This window comes from Rutidosis leptorrhynchoides, unplaced genomic scaffold (genome assembly GCF_046630445.1).
Source record: "Rutidosis leptorrhynchoides isolate AG116_Rl617_1_P2 unplaced genomic scaffold, CSIRO_AGI_Rlap_v1 contig472, whole genome shotgun sequence".
NCBI classification, from domain to species: domain Eukaryota; kingdom Viridiplantae; phylum Streptophyta; class Magnoliopsida; order Asterales; family Asteraceae; genus Rutidosis; species Rutidosis leptorrhynchoides.
The window spans coordinates 4341-30514 of NW_027266705.1; the positions used below are offsets into that span (position 1 = coordinate 4341).

The following is a 26174-nucleotide window of genomic DNA, read 5'->3' on the forward strand; positions in this document are numbered from 1 at the left end:
CCCGGGATCGAAACTGTGACAGCTCCATTCAGTTCATAATTTTTTAATATGAACTCGAATCGGAAATACTTAAAATCGAACCATAAATTTACGGTTCATTTCTATAAATTTTAAACATTTAATTCGGCTCCATAAATTTTTAAGAACCTTGAATCGTCGGTTTTAAATCGAAATCGGACCTAATATATTTATATCAAAAAAAGAATCACAGGTAACAGGTGTGTAATGTATTTTCAACCATTAATTACAATACCAGCATAATAAAAATAGTACTTTTAATTACAATACCAATTCTGATGACAAAAATATCGAGGAGAAAATTTTGTGGAAAAAATATAGGTAGTATTTTTAATTAAAAATAATATAATGAGAATTTTATCTACAAATAATGCATGGCCAGGGTCTGATTCAAACCGAATCGAATCGATTAATGCAGTTTCGATTTTAAAATTGGTTCTATTCCAGTTCTTAAATTTTAAGAAATTATAGGAAATTAAATCGAATTTGAATCGAAACCGACTAAAACAAACTATAAATATACGGTTGGCTTCTATAAAATTTACGATCATTTCCCTAAATTTTAAGAACCGGGAATTTTCGGTTAGGAATCGAACTGAACCGGACCGTGCCCATATCTAATTTCACCTACCGAAACCAAAAACTCCCATAAAATGGACAAACGTCTGACTGATGAGTGCCATTTGTATTATCATCCTCTTCATACGAAAACCCAAAAATGAAAGTTAGCTGCTGAAACGAAACAAAATCTTTCTTCAGATTCTAAAACAAAATACCCAATTTCTGTAAAAACCCCAAAGAAAGGTCGTATTTGACAACGACAGAGAACGAGGATTTTGTTTTTGGAAATCTACATTTTAAAAGCCAAATTCTACCAAGACAGAGAGGGAGAGAGAGAGATTTTAGAAAAAAACAGAGCCTCCAAAATTAAAAGAAAGATTTTGGTGAAATCGATTTATTCGAGGATTTGGGTTTTGAATTTTGAGAAGAAAAAATAATCGGAATGAAGCCGGAATTAATGGAGGATGTGATTATAATCAGCGGTTTGGTGGCGGTTCAATTCGTATATGCTGGGAATTCTTGTATATTGGGTTATTTGATGGCTATCGGCTTAAATCCTCTCACCATTGTTATCTTCTCCACTTCAGCCACCTTCCTTATTCTCTCACCTTTTGCTGTCTATTTTGAAAGGTATTTTTATTACTTTTTCATATTAAAATACACGATGTTTTATATTTTTACGAAAGAATCAGAGAATTTTTCTTGAAAACGGAAAATTTTCGGATGTTCATTAATTTTTTCAAATATTGCAGAAGCAAATGGCCGAAGAAATTAAGCATGAAGTTGATGATTCAGCTCATTTTGATCTCATTTGGAGGGTAATATAATTAATTAATTTAAATCTTTTCTTCATCGTTACGTATTTCTATATTTATTTAACCAAAAACACAGGATAATAATTCAGATTATTAGTAACAATTTGATCTTCAGACGTGTGTGAAATTTATTGATCAGAATCATGAACATGGCGAACCTTTTTTTTTTCTCGGTTAAAAGTCATCAGTGGCCCCCTCTTTTTCAAACTTTGATAAGAAAGAGACAGACATTTTGATTTTGTCCTTATTCGTCCTTTTATTCATCTCTTTTCTCACGCCAGAATGACGACGTAACGGAAATAACTGCTTTTCCTGAATAATTTGCCATTAATTTTTTTCATTTCCCCCATTTTTATTTTGGACAAAATTACCCCTGAGCCCCCCACATGTTTCTCGTTATTTCTTGCCACGTTAGTTTCGATTGTTCAACAGCTCTCTTCCTTAGTGTCATTTTAAATTCAGGGAAAAAAGAAAAAAACTGTTTTTGGACAATAATTTTTAATATCAGATTTATTCAAAAAAGATGAGATGTACTATCATTGAGTATAAAATTTAAAATTTGTTGCCCATTTTTTAGAGGATTGAAGGTGAAATACATGTAAGAAATCAAATAAAATTATTTATTTGTCTGTTTTACATTGTTTGGTTTACTGATTTTTTTTTTTTTTTTTTTTTGTATCTTTAATAATTTTGGTTAACCATCAAATTAGAGAATAATTAATTTTGTTTATTTGGAATAATATTTCAGGGTGACATTATTCCAGTCACTGTTCTTAAGGGGCATAAAGCTAACTTCACCAGCAATGGCAACAGCAATGCCAAATCTTGCTCCTGGCTTCATCTTCGTCATTGCTTGGACTTTAGGGTACCCTATTCCAACCTTCTGTTTTTAATTTATTTATATTAGTCATTGAATTTATAAATTCTCTCAATCAATAGAATTACCTACATTCTTCAAAACTCAATTTATGGATTGTAAATTGCAGGTTAGAGAAAATAAAGATAAGTTGTGTATACAGTAAAGTGAAAATCGTTGGGACATTATTGTGCGTCGTTGGTGCCCTGACGATGAGCATAATGCATAGTACTTCCATGGTACCGGATATTCACGACGATGTGACCGCCTCTTCTTCGTCTTCGCATCATCATCCTGATGTGGTCTTCGACCAAAATAAGATTATCGGTTGCATCTATCTCATGGCTGCCGTTTTCGTCCTATCAAGCAATGTCGTCTTGCAGGTACTAACAAATTAAACTCACATCGCCCATTTTACAATAATGTCGATCTTCTATCTATTATATAATATAATGTGCATTATCGAAACTCAATAGTAGTCGAATTTTGGACGATGCTCTCAAAAATCATGAGGATTTTTTTTTCCGTGACTAAGGCTTACGTTATCTCACACAATACAACTCGGCCACATTAATTAATTTATTCTTTTCTCGATTTGATTATAGGCTACGACTTTGGGAAGTTTTCCGGCACCGATATCATTGTGTGCAATAACATCCTTGATTGGTGTCATCATAACTGCTGGTATAGAAGTCCTTCAAAATCACACTATAGATCTTGGTTGGCCACTTGTTAGTGTAGGAGACCTCCTCGGCTTCTCAATACTGGTAATGAAAATTAATGAATTTCTCAGTTTTTTTTTTGTTTTTTTTTTTGCTTTCATAAAATGTATTTCCCATTATGACGAAATTGACCCTTAGTTCTTTGATATACATAGGGAGGTGCTGTTGGTGGATCATGTATAAGCTTCAATGGATGGGCGATGAAGAAGAGAGGGCCTGTTCTTGTTTCCATGTTTAGCCCTATCGGAGCAGTCATCTCCGTCGTCCTCTCCGTTATTACCTTGAGAGACAATATTAATCTCGGAAGGTAATAATAACCTATAATACATGTTTCATGAATTTTTCTTTCAAATATTAAATTTATTAATATTAATATTGTCGGGCCTATAAGATTTTTATATAATTTATGAACTAAGCGAGATTAATATAGAAAATTTGATTTTGATGTATCAGCATATGATTATTAGTGTTATAAATTTATTAATGTATTTAATGACGAAAATTTGTGATTAATGCAGCCTTGCTGGGATGTTTCTGATGTTCACGGGACTATATTTCGTGCTATGGGCTAAAGGGAAAGAAAATTTCGGTGGAGAATTGCGAAGTGAGTTAGATGAAGAGAAGCCTCTTTTAAGTTATACATCAAATTATTTTTGCTTCAAAAAATCAAAAGAATTTCCAACAATTTCATGATCGAACATCATCAGCTAGGTCTCGACGAAAAAGGAAACCCGCGGAAATAATTGAATTTGGGACTGTAAAAATACACGTTAAGGATGATTCAATGTTCGATATTGGAGACATTAGTTGCTAGTGTTTGTATGTTTTGTATGAACAATGAATAGTTTGAGCAGAATGTGCTCGGAAAATTGTAGTGTCTAATGTTGTAGAAAAGATAAAAAAGCTTGAATTCAAGTTAATTGTTTTTGCAGAATCATCATGTGTTGGCAATACAATATAAAGATTAAAGAGCTTAAAAGAACATATTGGAAATTTTCCCGTAAAAATATTCTCAGAAGATCCAAAAAAATAATTTAATTTAATTTGTTTTTAACAATTTGAATATATAGTGGCTTTAAGAACAAAAATCGATTTATGGTAGATTTTGGGATCATTACAAAATATATATTTTCGAAGGTGTTTGAAGCAATAATTATAAACTCGCCAAATACAACGTGGTCGAATAATTAAAACATTCGTCCCTTTTTCAAGATTGAAAATTTAAATTTCGCTGAAAAATATATAATTAAATAAATAAATAATCAAAATAAATAAATAACCGTAAACTCTAAATCCACTCGAAATTTGGGAATCGCACGTTTATGATATTGATGGGTCAGGACTTGTTTACCTAAGTCAAACAATGTAAGTTGGGCTTCATGATGGATCATGTACTATATGAATTATTGGTTCTGATATGAAGAATATTAGAAAAGACTTGTTGATTGGATGAAGAACAAAATAGTATGTGAGATGTAGAAGTAGAATTTGTTTTAGATCGAATCAATCTTGTCGGCATTTTGTTGGAAATTTATATCTGTTTGGGTGTCTGAGTTTGTTACTTTTAATAAATGTCGTTTTCTATAGAGATTCTACCACTTACTGTTACTGTTAAGGCAGTTAAAATTCGTTCCGAAATTTAAAATTAGACGTTATTATATTTTGAAATGGGTGAGTGATCAAGTTCCTACTTTTTGAAGTGGGCTAATAGATATTGATAGGACATAATTTCAACACGTAGTAACTGTAGGAATTTCACATACCGTTCCCACTTATCTTTAATAAGATTAAATTTCTAATTTGGTCCTTATGAAAAATGTTCAACATCTCATCTGTTTTATGCAGAAACTTGTTTTTACTATTTTAATTACCGTTGCATCCACTTCTTTGTTGTTAGTAGAAGAAGTAGGGATAGACTACTTTTGTACAGTATGGAAGGAAGAGGTGAACATCATTAGATCTTTTCGGAAACGTTATTTTCAGAAGAACTAATTTAGGTTAGAGAACTAGATTAAATCATTTCCGTATTTAGGGTTTTCGGAATTCAATTTTTTTAAGAAATAATGATTTGTTAATAATTATACCGTGGGGTAAAAAATTAATTTAATTAAAACCGGTCAATTCAAATCGGAATTGTAATTTTCGGAATTAATTCAAACCGGAATTGAAATTTCTGGAATGAACTAAAACCGGAAATCATATTACCGGAATAACCCTCAAACCGGAAATTATATTCACGGAATTGATCGGTGAATACCGGATATCATATTACCGGAATAACCTTAAACCGGGAATCACATTAACGGAATTACCTTAAACCGGAAATCAAATATTCCTTAAACCGGATACCGGATTGAATTCAAACCGGAAATTAATTTTCCGGACATAATTTAAAATCCGTTAATGAAATTTTCGGTTTAAGTTTGTCCGGAAATTGAATACACGGCTAGGATTTGCCTATATAAACCTCCACAACCGTTCTCAATTTATTTATTCGTCTCTCATTTGAATAACTTTAAAAATTTTCTTCGAATTTATTTATAATATTTTTTGAATTTCAATTTTTTTAAATATGTCTTCCTATTTAAATTTATACTGGAGGAGTTTTATACAATTTGTGGAAGGCAAGGTCGTGGTGGGTAGCTTTCCCCGACGCAACGTATTTCATCGATGGTATTTTGAGTTACGATGATTTTTCTCAAGTAATGTGCGATTATGTCGGAATTCAAAGAAAACGGGTACAATTGAATCTTATTTATGTATACGCGGTTGATAACGGTGAAAAGCAATGTATCGTAATCGATGATGATGCTACGCTATCATTGATGTATCAACACCATTCTTGGAGTCGTGACTTGTTCATCAGCTACAATCCGATTCATAATTCGGATCGGACATCAAGATTCAATGCCGGTTTGTCGATACAGAGTGAGACCACTGTCGCGAGCCAGGGCGTCGTGCACGTCGATCCCACCCAGGGTTACGTTGCGCCCCAGCGGAGATCACTGTTGCAGAGGATCGGGAGTCGGATATTGGGTAGCGGTAGACGACGCAGACAGCAATCACCTGAGGTACCTCCGCCTGCTGTACCTCCTCCCCCGACTGCAGCTACTCGTCATTCCGTATTGGATTTTAGGGCTGGATCCTCTCGCGGGGGAGAGGGTAGTAGTAGACCTCGCGGAAGACGGGGAAACGCCTCATCGGACGAGGATTACATCGTTCCACCCGCTAGAGATTACCATGTGTTCAGCAACATGGATGGGCCTAACGAGGATATCTGGGACAAGCTAATTGGTAATCTTAATTACGCAATTAGCTTGTCCCAAAAATGCGAGTATTCATTAATTTGGGTGTTCCGGGGTAGGAGGAAGAATTTTTTTTAATTAATTCCGGGTTCGGTGTTTCCGAAATTGGAATTTTTTAATTAATTCCGAGATCAAAGTTTTCGGATGAATTTTTTTTTAAATTCCGTGATCGCTGTTTCCGGAATAAATAAATTTTTTTAATTAATTCCGGGTTCGGCGTTTCCGAATCGATTTTATTAAAATCAATTTCTACTTTCCCGGTCGGTCTCTTCCCTTTCTCTCTCTCCCCGTTCTCTCCCTCTCTCCCTCCAATCGGTCCCGGCGATTCCGGCGGTATGCGGCCGCAATCCCTGTACCGATGACTTCGTCTCGACATCAGGATCATGAAGGTAAGGTTTAATTTCTGTAACTCGCTTCCGTTTTCGTTAATTTTTTATTTTAAGTTTCGAGAAAAAATTTTAAAACTATCGAATTGAGTCAATTCCTTCTAGTATGTTATTCTATGGGTTATGAGAAGTATTTCTACAAAAAAACTCGAAGTTAAATGACTGCAGGAAGGCTTTGAATTCTTACCTCGAAGAATTCGGTCACCGAGTTTCACGTCGGCGTTGCTCTAGATCGATTCACCGAAGCTCAAGGATGTTTTTGGACTACTAACTCGGACGAGACTCGGTCAACTCGGTCTCAACTCAGTTTCGACTCGGTCTCGACTCACCGGTCAAACGATCTCCGATCGGTATACTCCCTTTACGAAAAATGATTCTTTCTGTCTCTAGTATAACATATATTGATTTGAGAATTTTCTGAAATTAGATAGTTGAAATTTTCCATAGACTAGCTACGGACGAATTTGAATATGAAAATTTGTATAGAATCAATGAAAATTACCTTCAATTTATATGAATTGCTTGAATACTTGATTGTATTTGTTTGCCGACAAAGAAAAAATTTGACTATTGTACTGTGGATGGAAAATTTTGCATGAACTGAAAGATTGATTTTGGGATGATGTTGACGAGTAGGAGAGGAAGTAGTATATAGGAGACGAAAGCAACACGTTACTCTGTCCCAAAAAACACGTGTAAGACATGCAATTTAAATTTTAAATTTTCTTTGACCGGAAATACAAATTCTGGATTTCTCAATTTCGTTTCATTCGGAAACGGTATTTTCGGATTACACGTGTAAGACATGCAATTTAAATTTTAAATTTACTTTGACCGGATTTTGTTTCATTCGGAAACGGTATTTTCGGATTAGGTTTCATTCGGAAACCTTATTACCGGATCACAATTTATTGTCCACTTACCGTAAATGAAATTTCCGAAAAAAAATTAATTAGGTTAATCACTGTCATTAAGAGTCGTGATCCGAAAATCGCAATTCCAGGAAGATTATAAATGTTTACCTCTGCCAGATATTCAAATAAAATGTTTAGGTATTTTTTTAATAAAATACATTTATAATTTCTTGGAAGAAGTAGAATAAAAGAGGAAGGATTAATTAGGCTTTTATATATATATATATACTTTTAATTTATTGTAGCACAAACAAAACAAGCTTTTTTAATTTTATAGTAGTATATAATAAAGGATAAAATCATGTGTTTGGTCTCTTATATTTGATTTGGAAATCGGTATCATCTTTAATATTTTATTTTGAATATATCGGCTTTACGTTTGAAGAACGTGAGGGTATTTGGTCCCTTTCACGTAACGACTGTTAAAAAATATTGAGGTGGCTTTTCTAACCGATCATATACCGAAACGTATAAATTATGTGTAAAAAATATGACACGTAACTTAATCAGGTTATCTCCTCTGTAACGAATATAACCTCTTAACCAAACAAACCAACACTTAAAACACACTACACTCCTCCGCCGCCACCAGCCTCCTCCACCACAACCACCATTCACAGTGCCGCAAGCAGCCTCTTCACACCACCACTCACGCATCGAAACTTAGAATCACACATCGCAACTTGATTTCCTCCCTTATAAATCACATATCGAAACTTAAGCTCTCTGTCTCTCACGCAAAATCTCTGATTGTTGTCTGAATCTCTGTGTTTCGCAGTTTAAGGTTTCTTGTCGAAATTCTAACAACAATGGTGTCCACAGAGGTTTTGAGGAAGATCATCATCTCCTACACTTGTCTCAATTTGGATCTTCCTTTCTTTCACTGTCATCGTCTACAAGAAGTACATCCTCGACAATTGGCCATACCCGATTTCTCTACCCTGTTCCACATGGGTTTCTGCTACTCCCTCCTCCCTCGCTTTCATCCTAATTTGGGTCTTCCGGGTCGGAGCCCTTTATTCTCTATCACTCTGGTTCTCAAATTCTGCTTATATTTACTTGTTCGTATCTTTCATTCCCATACTGAAATACGAATTTAGGAACAAGCGGCTGCTCGAGGGAGCTCTAACTCAGTCGTCCTACAACGGCGGCGCCGCCGCTTCTTACGGGAGGTTACAGTTTGTAGGAGAATCAACTTTTGGTTCGGCCTTCACGAATCACTTATTATTTACTAGTCACCCCAGAATCGACGTCGGAGAGATGTCAGTCTTACGCTCTTTCAACTGTAACACTGAGAAACTCGCGCGCGTGGCTCTTAGTTGTGGCATTTTCCATTCGGTCAGACATAAGATAGCGCTTTGGATGACCAGGTGAATCGATTCAATTCCATCTCTCGTTAATTTCAATGAATCCACTTTAATTACTTTGTTTAGTAGTCACTCTAATTGCAGATTATTAAAATATGATCATAATGTAATTTGAAAGGTGAAAGAGTTTGCTAAAGCAGTGAGTGTAGAAGATGAGTTCGTCTTTTTTAGTGGAGCAGTTAAAGCAACAAAGATACTTTGTGATATTCTCGAGTCTACTGTAGCTGCCATTTTTACTGATATCGATTTTAATGTCCATGTATTTTTTTTTTTTTTTTTTTTTTGAATAATTTAATGTCCATGTATTATGGGAGGTATATGTATTAAAGAGTGTATGGTGGTGGCGGCATTGTGAGTGGTGGTGGTGAAGGAGGCTGGTGGTGGCACTGTGAGTAGTGGTGGTGGTGAAGGAGGCTAGTGGTGGCACTGTGAGTAGTGGTGGTGGTGGAGGAGGCTGATGGCAGTGAAAGATTGTAGTTTGTTTAGTGTAGGAATGTTTGGTTACCGAGTTGTAATCGTTATAGAGGATAACCCTATTTAGGTTACGTGTCAAATTGTTTACATGTAATTTAAACATGTTGTTATATGATTGATTAGAAAAATCTAATCAGTATTTTTTAACGGACGTTAGACGAGAAAAATCAAATACCCTAATATTCGTCAAACATAGAGATCATATATTCAAAATAAAATATTAAAAACGATATAAATTTTCAAACACCAAATATATGGTTTTGCCCGTAAAGAATAGTGAGTTGTACTATAGAAAAGAAAATAGTGAGTTGTCAGTAAGTAGCATCAAAGATCACGCGCTATTCGTGGAATGTGAAGGGGATAGATTATATTGGTTGCCGGCCAAAAGAATTCCATTTCCACCACGTCCTCTTTGCTTAAAGATTACTTTTTTTTAATTACTGTCAGTGTCAAAATTCTAATTACAGTACTGTAGATTTACTATAGTGTCCAGCCAGAAATAAGATGAAAATTGATTTCTCTGACAGAATTAAGTTGTAACATTTGATATATTTAATGGAGAAAGTGTAGTATTTAAATGTTGGAAGCTAGTTATGTTAAATCGGAATCCATGAACTTCATTAGTACTTAACTATGTCCGATCCAGCTTTGATGAGATACTTTAGAGGACTGTGTTGGTCCCAATTTATTTTCATTTCACAAAAACTTATTTTGCTTAAAGGATTTCATCCCCCAGGACAATTTCGGTTCGGAACCGAAAATTCACTGTTCAGTATTTCGATGAATCGACCATGAACCATTTTCATAGCAGTTTCGCGTATGTTCTATTCCTATATTAAGGTATATTCATTTGGTATTTAGAGTATATTCTCTCTTATTCTATTTTAAAGAAATAATTTTTCGCGTGTTGGAGTAAGATGAATATGCTCCAGACATAAAACGAACATGTTTTAAATGTATAGATTTTAGCTATATAAAATTACTTTAGTTTCATATTTTTTTACGTGCTTGGAGTAAGACGGAATATGTTGTATATTCGGGATACAAAACAAATATACATTAAATGAATAGATTTGAGCTACGTAGAACAACTTGAGTTTCATATATTAATTCCCTAGCTACAAGATAAAAAATAAATGACTTGTCCATGAAGTGCCACGATGATCACAAGGGTATCCTATTCAAAACAAACATTTGAGAAGCCGGAAGATCTAGAGAAGATGAAACACCTATTAGAATAATAATTATACTTTTGAATGTTAAGAACTATATTTTGAAGCTGGGTCAAACACCTAGTATTAGAATAAAAGTCAGGAGTACTCTAGAATTCAATTAGACTAAAATGAAACTGAATTGAACTACCAAAAAAAACTCAATTTTCTTTACCAGATCGATTTCGACTACACCGCTAAACGAATTATCATGTTCCCGACACAAAACGAACGCCTAAATCGATGTATCGATACACTGCTATACCAAAACTAATACGTGTTTGAATGTTCAGAACCATTTTTAAAATTGAAAATTGAGGATGTAGAAGATGACGCAAGGTCTAACTTTGGACAAGAAAGAAAATGGGAAATTTATGATTTGAGGCATCATGGCATATACAACAAAGCTATGGGACCGAAAGGGGAGTTTCCGCCTTGATTTGTTCAAAATTGGTAGTGATGAGACTTTAATTTTTTTTCTTGATCAATGTCACTATAAATTATTATTATTTTTTTAAAGAATTTTGTCATTATATATTAAATATTAGAAAATGAAATTAATTTATGAAATAGTAAAATATAAGGAGGTTGTATATATAATATGATTAATATTTCCTATCTGCCCAAATTCATGGACCTCCCAAAAAATGGTAAAAAAGAAAAATTTAATTACCTTATATTGAGCTAGAGTAGAGATTTTGCATGTTACTTGTCCCTCTTTGCCACTTTCCCCACTCATTATCACATCCATTTCCAATTAAATTAACGAAAAATTAATTACATTATCTGTGATTATATCATTTGTTTTCAACATTTTACAACTGTTTATTTATTTATTTATTTTAATATATTTATCTCCAAATCATAATTTTTGGTTAGTGTGTGTCTTTTGGTGGAGGAATGCTTGTCAACTACTCCTTTTAAGTTTTCCATATCTCTTCCTTTCTCTCTCTATATATGCTTACTAACTTCCCAAACCTTTCTAGAGAGAGAAAGTGCTCAAGCTCTCTGTGTGTCTGTTTCAATGGCGACTCACCAGTGCAAGCTTTGTACAAGAAGTTTTGCAAATGGTAGAGCTTTAGGAGGTCATATGAAAGCTCACTTGACAACTCTCCCTCTCCCTCGAAAACCCCACCAAGTCCAGTCAGCATCCACGTCATCGTCTTCTTCAGGTGAGGAGGTGGAGGAGGAGAAATCTTATGTTCTGAGAGAGAATCCCAAGAAAAGTTTGAAATTTGCAGATCCTGATGAATATTCTTGGTCTTCCATTGTTCAAGACAGAGAGAGTGAGACTGAGTCAAAGTCTAATAATAACCCAACAAAGAGACGATCTAAGAGGAACTGGAAATTGGATGGTGATTCAACGGTCAAAAAGTCAAAGTTGAAGAAGAAGAAGAAAGAGGCGGCCATTTTTTATCATCATGATCAGAACGAGTCTCCGTCAAAGCAGGTGAGCTCGTCCGTATCTGATTATTCTTCCCCTGAATTAGAAGATGTAGCCATTTCCTGATGATGCTTTCTAGAGACATTTGGATCATTGAAGCAAAACAACAAACAGTTGGCGATCATACAGCAAAGAAACGTTCCGTCAAGTGTGATAATTGTAAGAAAACGTTTCGATCGACTCAAGCATTAGGAAGTCACAGACGGGTTTGTTCTGAAAAACTAGCGGCGGCGGAGGCGGCAGTTAGCGCCTCCCCCGGCGGGCGGTGAGGACGGGAATGGTATATTCGAATGCCCATTTTGCGACAAAGTTTTTGGGTCTGGTCAAGCACTTGGTGGTCATAAACGAACTCACTTGTCGCCGTCACCCACGGCGGCCGTCGTCGTCGCTGCAAGTAGTTCCAACATTTTGATAGATCTCAACTTGCCGGCTCCATTAGAAGACGATGAATTCAGTGTCGTTTCAGATGCATAGTGATCTTAATTACAAAAATGGATTTTTTTTTCTTTTTTCTTTTTTTTTAATTTCAAATGGGTAATTTGCAGATTTTTTTTTAGGTAAATTTTAATTTTTATGCATAGAAAATAGGTTCCAATCCATTGTTAGGCTGATTTATTTTGAAAGTTGATCTTTTTTGTTAATGTGTTACATTGCTTCTGTAACAAACAATATCTGCAGATGAAAGAATTCAATTCTCTGATCTAATGACTCGTTCATTACTTCCAACTGACGATATTATAAAATAAAATAAAAAGAAATGTAATTTTCATTATATTTATTTTACTAGTTGGTCTTGTTAATTCCGATGTGTTAATTCCAGTGTTATATATATATATATATAACACAATCAACCCACACAAAGTTCGTTCTCCACGAGTCGAACCCAACTTGTACACAAATCCATCTCTATCTTACTTTATTTTGAAAATTGGAAAATTCCACACCTAAACGAATGTAATGTAACCCACCAAGAAGAGCATGAAAATTTCCTGGGAAAAGTAGAAGAAAATACTTTTTGATGTAAGCTGTAACTGTCTCTCTGAAATACAGTATTTTATTTTATTTTTCCTTTAAAAAAATAAGGAAAAGAATAGTAACTACTATCAGTAGTAGTCGTTATTTTGGGGATTGCTTTGTTTTGCTTGTGAATTGTTTTGTGATGGATGGTGGTGGACCAAAAGAAGTCGGTTCTGTGTGCAACTGCAAAGTGTTTTCCAATTCTGTTAATATGTCCTATTCTTGTTAACAGCTGTGCTTGTCTAGTTTTTTTGTATTGTAAAACCCTTTCTATTGCCTCAAAAGTTAACCAATATTATTTGATACATATTTTTTTTGCTACGTCATGGGTTTTGTCTACCTGGACAAATGGAATCCCCCCTCTCACACGGGAACACCACACCACCGTTTACTTATCTTAAAAGATTTGTACCCTTCATCCAAAATTTTTTATGGGATGACGATTGACGAGGAAAAAAACGATCAATGGAATCGAACAACCAATGCTCCAGAATAAAATCAAAGATCTGACTGGTCCGGTTCAATTGATGGAATAGTAATATATTTTCTTTTGTTATTAGTTCAGACCAATTTCAATGGCATTTTGCTAGAAAATTTTATGTTCGGGTCTCATCCAACAAGTATCGTCTCCGACGATCTGTATATATATCATGTGACATCTCCTTAGAAGTCCGACTAGCTTATCACGGCACGCTTGCATCCAACATCTTATTGATATCTTACTATAATTTACGATTAATTCAACAACAATTTGTCGGAAATTTATATCTATTCAAAAATTTAAGATTGCCCCCAACAAATATCATTTTTTAAACGTTTAATTATCTTATGATCTTTCTCCTTCAAGATACGACATGGTTACCGTTGTATCCTTCGGTATTGTATAAACAAAATAAAGATTGTGAAAGGAGTTGTGGATAATATTCGAAGAGTGTGAAATTAGATGCATCCAATCCAACTTGAGCAAAAAATGTGTGCCTTGAAATGAACGATATCTGGATAAAAAAGAGTTGTCATTACCGTGCCATATTATAATTCTATTCGTATCGAAGAAAAAGCCAGATTCATAAATACCAATTTTATTATTAATATTATCATTATCATCATCATAAAGCTTTTATTGTTCTGTCTGTAACTAATTTACTTTTATTAACTGTCCAAAAGAACAACCAGGCATTTTGTTGGATAAAGTATGTGTGTGTATATATATATATATATATATATATTGTAGATTTTGGACTATGCATGTGATGTGATTTCTTTCTTAGTGAGACTTTTAACTATGAAAATGCTATGCTTAAGCTTAAGTTAAGTGGGCAGTCTAATTAAGGAATCTGAAGTTGCAATCACAAAATTAATTCCTACCTAATTACCTAACCTATCTCAAGTTAATTTAAAGTAACTCAACGACTCTTATTTAGTACTAGTACGTAGTGTATATAAAAATTTCTTTGATTTTTTATGTTTTATTTTTAAATAAATAAAAATGTTTCATATGGATCCATATATAGATGACAAAATAGTTTTTTATAGATCTTGCAAGGTAAGAAATGTGTAGCCCATTTTGTAATGTGGTATAGTGTGTATATTAATATCTATCTAAAAATCTTGAATTTAGGATATCCGACACTTCATATGCAATGGTTTTCCGATAATAACAGCTTTACTTAGTTTTGAGGCTAGGGTTTCATCCGCCGGATTATCGATAATTTACACAGTTCGATCGGCATCCTAAATTTTAATAATAAAAAATATTCCCTCCATTATTAAAAAAAATGAAAAATAAATTCATATGCAAATATCATACATTTGAAAAGTGATTGACCAATATATAGGATGTGTAATTTGCATTACAATTGAGTGAGAGATAAGGAACATGTGTATTGCGGAAAGAAAAGCTAGCTTCCTTAGTTTTCATACCTTTTATTTTTCACCTAATTAAGATTTGTTCCTCTTCATTTAAGGCAAGATCGATCGATCGAGCCGCAATGTCGTAACTTGATTATGAAGGACTAATGATGATTCTATATATGGCCATTGTGAGATTCAGATTCTTTCCCAGCTTGACAAGTTTGAATGAAAGATTAATCGATCATGTAAGAGAATTGCACATGTTTTCCTGAAAAGCGTTGTAAGATTGCAACATAAAATTTCGCATGCATTGCCATCTTAACAATGCGACGGATTATGTTCACTAGAAAATGTTATCTATTCGAGATTTTTTTTTTAATTTGTATCGATAATAGTTTATCAAAAGGTTTAGCTTATCGAAACATATTTGAAAAGAAAAATATCCTCTTTTTGTGTCTAGAACATGCTTGTCTAGTTGTCTTACTCCAAACATCCGCAAAAAGTATTCATTTATCATTCAATTTCAGACAGAACATGTTTCGGACACAAAATAAAAACTTGTGTAATGTTTCTGTTTGGAGAATATTAGGTCGTGTCACACCACAAACAACACCATCATTCAGCACCCAATGTTAGCCACGAGTTGCTACTTAAAGAGTAGAGTTGCGCGCATATATAGCTTGCCTTGGCAAACTAGCATGTTATTGTAATAATATTGTTAATTGTGTAGAGTCATTATTTACATTAGATGAGATTTTTTTAGCAAAAAAATAAAAAAATACATTACATGAGATTTGAGAATGTTATTTCTTGTGTGCACTTTTAAGCCCCGACAATCATCACACTCTTCTGTATCTAAATTTTAGCTTATTTTTGTTCCACATTATATGTGAGAGATGTTACTTCGCGTCCTTCAAGCTTTGGTTACCTAACTATTAGATCCAACTCTTTCATCTACTTTTATTTAATGTCTTATTATTAAGGCCACTCCCATTTTGGCATATAGAGAATCTCAAGTTATTTGCTATAGTTTTCTTGATCATTGAATTGTGATTCATATTTTATTGATCAAGTTGTTAAGGGTCACTTCGTAGTAAGTAACTTTTATGACTAGCTAGTCTTTAACAATATTCATTCCAAAAGGAGTCCCTAGACATGGATGAAGTAGCATTGAAGTATTAGGAAAAACTCCATATCTATGATCAATGAAGCTGGATATATAAATGAAACCACCAATAAGGAGAAAAACGAAAAATGGAATGCGTGACAAAATAAAATTTACCCCCTTCGCCCATGAATATTGACACAATATTCTTTATATATTGTTAATAAATAATGGTTACATGTCAAATTTTAATATTTTTTTCCATTTATATCTTCATAGTAAAAAATAAAATAAGCATTACTTATAAGATGTTTTAGAACTTTTCACACATACTAATATCATTAATTCTCATACATAAATTATCCTTAATTCATCATTTCTCTTTCCCACTTAAATTATTAATTATATGCATACATAAAGTTAGTGGAGGGATATAAATGAAAAAAATACATTGATATCTTCAAAACATCAACTATTGAAAGATAAAAAAAATTATCAAAAACGTCGTCTATTTATATACGGAGAGAGTAATATTTACAACAATTAGAATTTTTAATCCTAAAAAAAAAATCCCAAATTATGTCATTTAAAAGTGGATGAAGAGAGAGTACTAAAATCTGGTCCTCTAAAGACAAAACTTATGGATCTATCATTTCAAACATTAGACCAATATGCGAACCCAATTGTGATTTGGATTTCCCAAATCTTATTTGGGTTTTGGTTGGACCGATTTAAAGTTTCAGCCGTCAACCCGTAATTTGCCTTCTTTCTTTTGCATGTGACAGATGTGAGCCCGTAATAAAATAATAGTCCATTAAGTTCAAGCCCTTAAACTTGTTAGCGTTGCCCTAAGCTAATAAAACCAAAATCATAATTGATTTTTTTTTTCCGACTTAATCGAAGTCGAACTGAAATAGATCAACGGACCGATATTGTAAAGAGAATTGACGGATCATCTTATTAATTACTCGATTTATTAAAGAGGATTGAGTGGATAATTGAGGCATATACTAGGAAAATATTTTGAAAATAAATTTAGTCATACCAAACATTTTCTTCTGAAATTTTATCAAAGTATAATGGATTAATTGTTGATAAATGTGAGAAAATGAGTATGAAAAATACCGTGAAAGTAATTGTTTCATCCAAGAAAACAAAAAAAAAACGAGCAACACGCGTAAATTTTGACCTGTCTTTTGTCAGAATTCGAAACAAAGAAATTCTACGACGATTTAAACATTTACGATCCATTCATGATCGGAGCGTATTACCGAATTATGGTCCCCTCCCACGATGTTGTTACAGTCAAAAGTAAAAACCACCAGGAAGATGAACACATCATTGTCGTTTTGGTACTGAATCGGGTGAAGCGTCAAAGAACGATACTACAAAAAATGAAATAAAACCTAAAACTGGGCCCCACAAGTGACGTAGCCAAATGGACTCATTTGAACCCCCCTCAATTTAGTTTATTTAACTAAACAGTCCTTAAATTTTAGGAATTTGCATTTAAACAGTTTAAATGAACTACATCAATTTATCATTAATGTATATTGAACCCCGAACTTTTATTCTAGCTATGTCACTCCACAACCCAGATATAACCGACTTCGAATTCATCGCCACGTATACAGAGTCTCTCTTTCTCTGACAGTCTCTCTCGACAATAAAACCCGCCATTTGCCTAATCTTCTCATTCAAAACAAAGAAAAAAGCCCTCTTTTTCTCATCTTCCCCTTTAATCCATTCAATAGAAACCCTAATCAGTGTTTGTTTCCACTACAACTCGCCGGAATCTGTAAAAATCGACCATGCTCCCTCACTCATACACCGTCGATTCTCTCTCACAGTCTCAAGACCTAGCTTCCACCATCCTATCTTCCTCCACACAATCTCAAATCGCCGCCGCTTGCGCTTCCATCGAGTCTTTCCTGCACTCGCACTCCCCCGATCAGCTCCGTCACTTCTTCTCCCTCACATTTCCGACTCTCATCTGTAAGCTGTTTGGCTTCAGTGACGCCTCTCCTTCCTCCGCCGCCTCCGTCGCGGCCGCGCCAACCTCCAAAACCAACGGATGGATTGATGTGATTGTTCAATCGAATGACGCAGAGTTCGCTTCTCGCGTTTTCTCTCTCCTTGCTCCTGATGGATTGCTTTTGAAGGCGATTTCGGCGGTTGATAATCAGTGCCTCGTCAAATACGTGTTTCCAGTTGAGCGACTGCCGGTATGGGCAAGATTGATGCTCTCCGTGCAGAATTATGCCCGTGTTTTAGCTGATTTCTGCCCGCTCTTCATAGGTAAAGTGAAAGAAGACTCGATTAAGGGATCTTTGTATCAAGTCCAGCTAAATGTTTTTGAGTATTACATGTTTTGGTTTGCTTATTATCCAATATGTAAGGCAAGTGGCGAGAATACAAATTCTTTCTTGACGAAAAAGGATATGAAGTACAAATTGGAGAACTGGACTTCTTCAATTATAGGTTTACCAAGTAGCATCAATCGCAAACCAGAGCAGAAATTAGAGTGCAATCTTTATATGTGTCTTTTATATGCATACTTGAAAGCCTTTGTGCCTATAAATGACTTGAATGCTCATCAACCCTATCGTAGCTCGCTGCTACATTACTCAAGCATAAATGATGGTTCAGTCATAATGCGAGCTGAGTTTTTGGTTAATACTTTGGTTCATTACTGGTTAGTCGATAATGATTTTTCACCTCTGCCGATTAGTTCATGCAAGCCACTCGGTGTGTCAAATCCATTACGATCAGTACTGGGGGAGGCTCCTCCAACAGTGGGATTGGGAGAAGTTGTTAAGTTGTTTGTGAAGTATTTGAATTTGAGCACATTTTCAAGCAGTGGTTTGAGTGAGAGTACTGTTGAATATAGTAATAGTCCAAGGTGGAAGGTTAATGGGTCCCCATTTGAGGGTTTGAAATCAAAGGATGTTGCAGCAGTCACATCCTGTGTTCAATCAGTCGGGTTGTGGAATGGCTGTATACAGAGGCCTTTGTATAGGTTTATCTTGAGGGCATTCTTGTTTTGTCCGCTTGGTAGTTCTATTAAGAATGTGTCTCAAGTTTTTTCGGTTTGGACGGCTTATTTAGAACCATGGGCGGCTATTTCTGCTGATTTTACTGAGCTCGATGAGATTGTGGATCGTGGCAAGGATTTGAGGAAAGAGAATCAGTTGCAGGGTTCTGGATATTCAAACTTTTGGCAGGGATATGTGCTGTCAAACTATCTCTACTATAGCTCCTTGGTTATGCATTTTATCGGGTTTGCGCACAAGTTCCTTCATACTGATCCAGAAGTAATAGTACAGATGGTGTTGAAGGTAAACCTCAAAATCAAAAAATTTGCTTTGCCATGATTACAGTAGTAACTTGTAATCATGTTCCTTTTGGTTTATAGTATTTATTGTGTCGATGCTATTAAATCTATCTAGCTTTATTGTGGCATGGTTCTGAGAATGGTTGATTCTTTTTGGCTTTTGCATTGTCAGTCACTTAAATGTCAATTACCTGCTTGGCTTTCTATGTGGTGTTATGAACTTTCTATGTCCTATCTTTCTCTGTTGCTCAGATTATGACCATATTGTCATCATCTAAAGAGTTGACCGAGCTTTTAAGGAATATGTATACTGTTTTCCATCTCAAACAAGCTTCAACAGGCAAAGGAACGCCAGGTAGTTTGCAGAGATTTGTGCCTTCAATTCAGGAACAGTTGCAGGTAGATTTGACTTTTGATTCATTTGCCTACTTTTTTTTCTTATTATATTTCATCTTTAATCTTTTCCGTTTTGCTGTTGATTTGGTTTTTCAATGATTTGATGTTCACCGCAGGACTGGGAAGATGGCTTATGTGAGAGTGATGCCGATGGATCTTTCTTGCATGATAAATGGAACAAAGATCTTAAGCTTTTCGACAATGGGGAAGATGGTGGACAACAATTGCTTCAGGTTTCATTGCAGACTTTTGCCTTCTATTGTTTTCGTCTTGTCTATTACAATTTTACTGACAAGGGTTTTTGTGATGACATAATACTGTCGATCCAGTTGTTCATTCTTCGTGCAGAAGCAGAGTTACAAGCCACTTCTCGTAATAATCTCGCGCAGAATCTTCAATGCATAGATTCCTTGAAGGCACACGTTTGCTGTGTTTTCGGTGGAAACACTACTCTTAAGCCGATTTCGATCTCTCCTGAAGGAGGGAATCAGCCTCAAAAATCCCGTGATGAGATATTCAAGCCTAGAGGAGTCGGAAACTATAAATTTGCCGATATCAAGTACAAGGGTGACTGGATGAATCGCCCAGTTTCCGACGACGAAATCGCATGTCTTGTGAAACTTCTCATATTGCTGTCGAATTGGCTGAATGACATTCTAGGATTGAATCGTGCGCCGAGTCCCAATGTATCCCCGAAATGGTCTTATGTTGAGGTTTCCGACGGCGTCGATTGTGTTTCCGGAACTTCCGAAACTTTGAAGGCCGTTTTATTGGCAGTTGGCTCATGGCTTCTAATGTTGGGCGCTTCTATGGTGAACTTCTTGAGGAAAAGAGGTGTAAAGGTGAATCTCCGTGTGCTAGCTTCTAAAAAGGTTATGATGGTTTTGCTCATGTTCTGTGTATTTGCCATTTTGAATAGAATGTTTAGGAAACTGTTTTGACAGTTTAGATGAGCGTAGAAGAAGATATTGTATAGAGTTTACCTGAAAGAATCTCTGTTAAAAGGATAGTTCTGATACATTGTGTTTGTATTTTGGCTTTTCTGGTAAAAGAAAGAGTGAAATTTATCTCTCTCTGTGTTTATTCTGATCTCTATATTTCTTCTACTTTATTCTAATTCCCTTGATAGTTCAAGCGATAGAGAAACTCATACGTGATTTTTCCGATATGTTTCCGATCAGATTCAAGCCTTCTATCTCTGAGAGGACGAATGTTATTATTAACATTCATAAAGTATCCGTACGACATAAAATTTGACTTGTAATTGGCATTATCGCCAGTCTGAAAATGCTGACAATACAACCAATACAGTTTTGCCACGAGATCAAATCCACGTAAGCTCCCTAAAAACAAATCGCAGTACAATGTGCACGTGGCACTAACAACTGAACTTACTCAAATGCCCCTATTCCACTTTACCGAATCTCGGCAGCTCGGAAAGTCGTATCAGGGATATTTTCGTAACACTAACTCTTATCGTCTTCGATTTGTTCGTTAAAAATTTTCGTTGTTGGGGGAATTAGCTTCGATCTGGTCATTGAAAATGGAGTCTCCAAAACTGAAAATCAGAAACACCTAAACGATTTACATATTCTTTTTGTGTATTGATCTTCTGGAGCTATAAATGAGTACGCTACAGTCTTAGTACTTGAAATGAATTTGTAGAGATAGAATACAGATTTCGAGTTTTGAGAACGCGAACTTGTTTAATTGTGATTAAGAATTTTGTGTTTTGAGAACACGAATTTGTTATCCAAAAAATTATGATGTTCGTGTTCCAAGAACACGGTTTTGGTAAAATTGACAATGATCGGGTTCTAAGAACCCCATCTTGCTTGGAACCAAAATAATGTTCGCATTCTAAGAACACGATCTTGCATTTCCAAAAATTAAAAGATGATGTTCGGGTTCTTAGAACCCGAACGTTGTATAACAATCATCTACCTTCCTGTTCCATCTTTTATTTTATTTTTTCAATCCAATATAATTTTGAATTACCAAAAAAATATTCATACAAAAACAACTCATATTAGAGGTAGTTAACATCCCAAGATCGTATGAGCACTAGCAAAACATACATTTGCCAAAGACAAAATATCATGTGAATATTCTATCCTAACTTTATATTTACACGTACAAGTCATTATCTCTCTAATTATTTGATTGGAAATCCTCTTGATTAAAAATCTTGTTGTTGTGCGCTTTTCATATGAAATACACAGTGAATTTTATAAAAAAATCATGTTCGTGTTCCTAGTCCACGAATAAGCAAAGATTTTTCAAAGCAATTCGACTTCCAAATAATCTTGAGTCTAGCAATTTGTTTGTCGGTTTCACCAAGATCGTATTCTTGGTACACGTACATGGCAAAATCGAGTTCTTGGATTCCGACTTCTGCATGTTCGTGTTCCTGAATTGCGTTTTTGCATGTTCGAGTTTTTGGTTTGCGAACTTGGTTTAGATACACAATCACACCACAATCATGATCTAATCATAAAAAATCACTCTCAAAATATTTTGAGATCTTAGCTTCCATTTTTGCTTAATTAAATAGATTAAGTATTAATTATTTAATAATGGCAAGAAAATCGAGTTCTCAGAACTCGATCCCTGTATTTTTGTTCACCAACCACCTTCGACCACATTTTCTGTCCACCTTTAAAAACAAAATAATATTTAAGTAATTAATTCGTGAAATGTATCTTCTTTTTTTTCTTTTTCTTTTTTTTTAATTTTCGTGTACTCGATTACTGAAATTTTATGTGAAGTCCCCTGTTTGAGCTAATTTCGTGGAGATTATGTTAATTTTGTTAAGTTCAAGTTTAGTTCACTGCCATTTCATGAATACGATCCATGCGAGTTGCGACTATTTAGTGTGTTTGTTTAGTTTGGGCGTATGGAGATTGAGAAAAACTGCTGATTGTTTTAGGAAAGAAATGAGAATTGTGAAAGCTTCTTTATAATGGTTTCTGAATTGTAGCTGATCGTAGCTGCTTTGGTGCTATTCACACCTTAGTGGAGTTCAATTGAGTAAAAACTTATAACTTTAGTTGAAATGCGAACAAATACAACTACTCACGTGTCGTTCGAATTGACTAGGTGCATAATAGCATTTTACGAGTTTTTTTCTTTTTTTGGAAAATACATGATTTAGTAATTGCAAGAGTTTATATGGCCTGTATAATACATTTCTGAGTCAAGACGTGATGTTAAGTTATCATGTCTTGGTTTGGCTGCTGCGTACTTGTAATGGTAATGAATTATCTTTTGTTAAACTGCAAAATTACACTTTAGTATTATCAACTTATCATTCTAACATCAAAATATGAATATTGACTTATTCCAGAGTCAGCAAGATGCAGTGATACCATTTCAGATATTAGGTGGTGAAGCTCAGGTCGTGCAGGTAAAAATGGTTATTAATATTTTTTACATGTCTTCATAAGTATGGTTTTGCTTGCTGATATTAATCTTGTAAGAAGTGTTGATGATGATTGTTCTTATTCCCAGATTATGTTGAAAGCTAATGAGAAAGTAGTAGCAAAACCTGGTAAGTAGGTTCTTGGTCTTTGTTTATAGCTTACTATTCTCGTGCTTCTCCGTTTATTAGCATCAACATATATTTTCCTCGAAAATTTATGTGTACTGCGTGTATTAAACTCAATAATCTTTCTGGACCCTTAAGTTTATCATAATGCCACTTCATAACATGTTCGATTTGGTTTTCTGATTGCTTAGTCTTAGATTTAATTACTACTCCGTCTCGGTCCATGTAGGATCTATGTGCTTCATGTCTGGGGGCATTGAGATGGAAAACGTATACACCCCTGAAATTGAAGCTGGCATTGTGCATTGGCTTTTTGGAAGGAGTGTTACAAATGTAGTTCTTCGAAATCCTGGGCCAAGTGATGGATTTATTGGAATTGCAGCACCTTCTCTTGCAAGGATTCTCCCAGTCTGTGCTCTAACCTTCAATATAATTTTGATTCTCTGCATATATCATTATCAGTAAATTATTTTTTTGATAAAACTGATTAAAATTCCTTATTTGACATGGTTTTTGCAGCTGGATTTAGCAATGTTTGGTGGTGAGATTCTCTGTCAGGTAGAGTTGAATTTTGCGCTACTTCTTATTTCTCTTTTAGTCAGCTTGAATTTATGTGGTTTGCCAAACTGTTTTTGTAGCCGGACACATTTCTCTGTTCCGTTAACGATGTTAAAGTCAGTAGTACGATTGATCAGAGGGCACGTAATGCAGTTGTTGGTATTGAGGTGAGATCATTTTCCTTCCAGTTTCCTTGAGCCTTCTGCTCTTTAAAATCTGAATTCTCTGTCAAATCTTCATGTAGTAAAATCTTTGCTACTCTATTATCTCCATATTTATGTAAAAATGGCTTGTTGATGTCATTGCAGGTATTCTTGAGACAAAAGTTGTCTGGTCAGGGACTTGCGTTCATTATTGGTGGTGGATCTGGTATTTGTCTTTTGTATTATTGATTGATAACCTTATTAAGAAAAGTTGAATATACACATCTTCAAAAGCTAATTGAGAAGAGAAAACTATTGTGGGCTTTTCCTTTTTTGATAGTTGTCCAGAAAAATCTCGAGGTAGGCGAAGTTTTGTCTGTTGACGTGTCTTGCATTGTTGCCATTACATCCTCAGTCAATACCCAGATCAAGTACAATGGTCCTGTCCGCAGAGCAATATTTGGGGTACATACTTATTAAACTGGAAATTTCCTTCATGTAAAAAAAATAAAAAAATTCTCTTTTTTAGTCCCTAATTCACGACTGTTTCTAAAATTGCAGGGTGATAATGTAATCACCGGCGTTCTGACAGGACCAGGCATTGTTTCCATCCAGAGTTTACCTTTTCACCGTCTTTCACAGCGAATTGCTCGGTAAAAATCATTTACTGCAGTGTTGATCCATATTCAGTTCACAAATGTTTTTCCTCAAAGGGGTAATGTGTAATGGATTGCAGGTCAGTCACGTCGCCAAACATGAGGGAAAATCCGAAGTTCCTCATTCAGATCGCGCTCTTCCTTTTCATGGCATATGTTGTGATTATATTTTCATTACTCTTGACGGACATATAAACTTATCTTCTTTTTTAATTTATGACATGGAAAATATGTCAATTATTTGTCCTGGTGCAGCTGAAAATCAGATCGATAATAGAAACAAAGGCTTTAAAGTGCATTTTATTTTCAACTTCTGAATTCTTTTTCCTTCTCAAAATTCACTTGAGCAGATGTTGGGAGAAGGAGAAATCATAGTGACACCAATCTACTTCCTCCGTCACTTTTTAAGTGTCACTTTTGACAACTTTTTTTGTCTTTAAATAAATGTCATTTATAGAAAATCTGAGGTTAAATTATCCATTATACTCTCATTTCATAAAATATTGAATTCTACATTCTCTTGAATAGAATTACGTCAGATCTTAAAAGAAAACAAAACTAGATCTAAACTGCTCAAGTCGGTCACAAATTGCAGACGGCTCAATCCCTCTTCAACTCGACTCAAGCCACCAGAATACCCACATAGCTAGGCAGCCACCGATCCCTCTTCAGTTATTGGAGAATCGCCACCACGACAACGATGTAAACGATATTCATTAGAACGGTGCGGCACTCGGCGGCGTCGACGCTAACCAGTAGATAGGAGAAGAACAAGTCGAAGAATTTCGAATCTTAGGTCACTCCATGTGTTTGAAGCGAAAACGAGAACCTCAGCTGCAGCTTTCGTCGTTGACGTCGAGTTCAAATCTCGATGCGCGGAGAGCAGCTGTTCAAGCATGGGGAGATCGACCGCTTCCATTCGCTATCCGTAGATTTTTTCTATTCTTGATAAGGAAGGAGAGAGGCAGCATAAAGGAATTGATTGGAGAATTTCATGTGCGAGGCGGCGGTTATGGAGGCGTGGTAGCCATTTGACGAATAAACAAAAAGAAAATATTGTGCAGTTAAATGTAATTTATGATAAAATCAAAGGTATTTTGGTCTATGTTGATATATTGTTGTCCGAAAAAAGGAAGTTTCTTAATTTAGGTGAAATTAATAAAAGCGACACATAAAAAGGGACGGAGGGAGTATCATTTTGTATGTTATCTGCCTAAGTTGGATGACAGTTGTGGGATTTGAACCCACGCCCGGACCAAAGCCAGCGCCTTTTTCAAGGATTAGAAAACCTGACAATTGGTACCAATTGTTTCTGAATTGCGACACCATCTCCATTCAAATGACGGTTTTAATTCAGTCCGTATTGAATACTATTATTATAACGTTCGTTTTGTATACGGAACATGTTTCGTCTTGTTCCAGAAACGGAATTGGGGACGTGTATATATACCGTAGAACGGGTGGGTGAAGATCAAATGTCTCATAAATTCCTAG

At 35.1% G+C, this 26174-nt stretch overlaps 2 protein-coding genes and 1 pseudogene across 2 annotated transcripts; all 3 read left to right on the plus strand.

The window, feature by feature from the left end:
* The first annotated feature begins 11653 nt into the window (after positions 1–11653).
* Positions 11654–12547, plus strand: LOC139883910 (zinc finger protein ZAT9-like; annotated as a pseudogene).
* A 5310-nt stretch (positions 12548–17857) lies between these two features.
* Positions 17858–20717, plus strand: LOC139883913 (uncharacterized). The gene is made up of 4 exons (XM_071868011.1): positions 17858–19384; positions 19633–19779; positions 19893–20009; positions 20106–20717. Exons 1-4 carry the CDS (start codon positions 17858–17860, stop codon positions 20715–20717), a joined length of 2403 nt encoding a protein of 800 aa, XP_071724112.1.
* A 2384-nt stretch (positions 20718–23101) lies between these two features.
* On the plus strand, positions 23102–24875 carry LOC139883914 (uncharacterized). The gene is made up of 9 exons (XM_071868012.1): positions 23102–23182; positions 23287–23326; positions 23553–23731; positions 23843–23881; positions 23962–24048; positions 24190–24250; positions 24365–24489; positions 24586–24677; positions 24761–24875. The coding sequence occupies exons 1-9, from the start codon at positions 23102–23104 to the stop codon at positions 24873–24875; spliced, it is 819 nt and encodes a 272-aa protein (XP_071724113.1).
* The last annotated feature ends 1299 nt before the right edge of the window (positions 24876–26174 follow it).

Coding starts and splice junctions, on each gene's coding strand:
- LOC139883913 (XM_071868011.1), top strand. CDS start 17,858: ATGCTCCCTCACTCATACACCGTCGATTCTCTCTCACAGTCTCAAGAC. Junction 19,385..19,632: donor TAGTACAGATGGTGTTGAAG/GTAAACCTCAAA, acceptor TCTGTTGCTCAG/ATTATGACCATATTGTCATC. Junction 20,010..20,105: donor GTGGACAACAATTGCTTCAG/GTTTCATTGCAG, acceptor CTGTCGATCCAG/TTGTTCATTCTTCGTGCAGA.
- LOC139883914 (XM_071868012.1), top strand. CDS start 23,102: ATGAATATTGACTTATTCCAGAGTCAGCAAGATGCAGTGATACCATTT. Junction 23,882..23,961: donor GTGGTGAGATTCTCTGTCAG/GTAGAGTTGAAT, acceptor CTGTTTTTGTAG/CCGGACACATTTCTCTGTTC. Junction 24,490..24,585: donor TCCGCAGAGCAATATTTGGG/GTACATACTTAT, acceptor CTAAAATTGCAG/GGTGATAATGTAATCACCGG.